The sequence below is a fragment of the Poecilia reticulata genome, linkage group LG21 (genome assembly GCF_000633615.1).
Source record: "Poecilia reticulata strain Guanapo linkage group LG21, Guppy_female_1.0+MT, whole genome shotgun sequence".
NCBI lineage: Eukaryota > Metazoa > Chordata > Actinopteri > Cyprinodontiformes > Poeciliidae > Poecilia > Poecilia reticulata.
In genome coordinates this window covers 17,068,937-17,071,070 of record NC_024351.1, presented here as the reverse complement: position 1 = coordinate 17,071,070, position 2,134 = coordinate 17,068,937, and the positions used below count along the sequence as shown (strand labels likewise).

General features: G+C 37.2%; 1 protein-coding gene across 1 annotated transcript in view; it reads left to right on the top strand.

Moving 5' to 3' along the window:
- Nucleotides 1-2,134, top strand: part of plcb1l (phospholipase C beta 1-like) — a 127,680-nt gene that overhangs the window by 89,688 nt on the left and 35,858 nt on the right. Inside the window, exons 15-16 of the mRNA XM_008398321.2 lie at nucleotides 712-798; nucleotides 1,202-1,272. Of these exons, the coding sequence (XP_008396543.1) occupies nucleotides 712-798; nucleotides 1,202-1,272 (158 nt within the window). The remainder of the gene's footprint in view (nucleotides 1-711; nucleotides 799-1,201; nucleotides 1,273-2,134) is intronic.

The following is a 2,134-nucleotide window of genomic DNA, read 5'->3' as shown; positions in this document are numbered from 1 at the left end:
GTGTGTGTGTGTGTGTGTGTGTGTGTGTGTGTGCATGCAGCTGTGTGTGCATTATGTTGTAACTGTATCACAGCTGCTCCCTGGCTTGAGGTTTCTCAAATTTGTTAACAGCCAGGCTGTAGTGTGCCGCACATTTTATTTGGTCTTTCAAGTTTGTGTGTGTGGGGGGGGCTGCGTGCGTGTGTGTGCGTTGGTGCCTTGTTGTAAAGTCCACCTCTTATTCCTAGAATTCGTGCTGTATTTCTTGCACACACTGCCCCCTAGTGATAGAACATGAGTATGCCAGCACCAAATATTTTTATTTATTTTTTTTTAAATAGTGAGTCTTTATTTGAGAGTGGTCAGACAGGAAAGTGGGTAATGAGGGAGGGGTAAGATATGCGACAAAGGTCATCAGGGGACATCCGGGACTCGAACCTGTGATGGCCACATTGAGGACTTTCCACACATTGGTTGTGCTCTACTCCTGTGCCAACGCAGCACCTAATCCAAGATCATTTTAACCGGTACATTCAGAAGCAATAATTAGGTGAATCTGTAAAGACTACAAATATTTTTATCTGTGTAGTGGCATTGAAAGAATAAAATAACTCAGTTTTTATCTATTTTAGCAAGCGAATCAAAAATAAAGTGAAAACAATAAATGGAGTTTGAAAAAACAGCAACAAAAATTAAAATTGTTTTTGTTTTTTGGGGTTTTTTTCCTCCCAGGTTCAACTAAAGAAGAGATGGCCGATTCGTCACAACCCTCTGACGGCGCTGAGCTCAACCTGAGACCACATGGCAGGAAGTCTATTGGTGAGTGATGACCTAAGCTTAAAATCATTTGTGTGGTCCTCATTAGGCTGGAGCTGTAGGTCACTTTGACCATTACCTTGCACATAATTTCCTGTCTCAGTGTGAGCTAAGATATATATGAAGATACTGAGTTGGTCGCTCATTGTGCATGCAGAGAGGCTGGGTGAGTTTCAGCTTAGTGATATTAAAATAAATATCTGTCACTGAGCTCCATCAGTTACAGCTTCTTGGTGGAAGACTCGCCTTGTTATTTTAAGGTTAATGGATAGAACTTCTTACTAAATAAAGCTACGAAAACATGATCAATATTTAAAAAGGTCAGTGAGACATTTGCTTGGTCTTTGTGGCAATGCCAAACAAACTGAAGCAATTAATTTTAATTTAACCGTAACTTGTATTTAAGGTGAGGTGGAGGCCGAAAGCGAAGATGAGGATGACGACGATGATGACTGTAAAAAGGGCTCCATGGATGAGGTGTGTATGGGGGGACGTGGCACACATGTCACAAATAAAAATCTTAAAATTGTTCCGACGTTTTGCGTTCATCTCCAACTGAATCACGACCGGCTCTTCGACGTGACGTTTCTACATCTTTGCACTTTGATGGAGGAACACTTCTGCTCATTCTTTCTTTGCTAAACAGCTCAAGCTCAGCCTGACTGGATGCTATGTCTTCTGCAATGTCTTTATAGCAAAGATACTGCAATTAATATTAACTATTTATTTAATTACCTTGCATTCAGGCTCTTTTTGCCTGTAGTATATTTGCTAATACTTTTAATTATCAGCAAATATAAAAGTACCTCATTACTTTCATTAAAAAAAATTCATTACTTTCATTAATGAAAGTAATGAATTTATTTTTTTCAAGTATCTGGATGAAACTGTGTGCAGTGTTGATTTTCTGCAACACACTTTGTTTTGCATGTAGTTGTTTTATAATCTAACTCTATCTGAAAAAACTTCATGATACTGTTCCTGTATATTGTCAGAGACTTAATTATACACATGTGGCTTCTGTTTAGTTACTTACTATTTTATTTGTACTAAATTTTATTGAGGTTATTGGATAGCAATGCCAAACCTTTCAGATTTTAATTTCTAAAAATGTTTGCACTAATTTACATTCAGCTACAAAATTTCAAGAATATTTACCAGGATGTAAATATGTATGGTCGTGATGTGACTGAACATGAAACGTTTCAAGGAGTGTAAATCTTTCTGTGAGCCACTGTATCAGTTTTTAAATAGTGCTAATAATTTATAATTGTTTGAATAGGTTTTTATTTGCACATCTGAGGTTGTCCTCAAATGTTTGATTTTATATATATATATA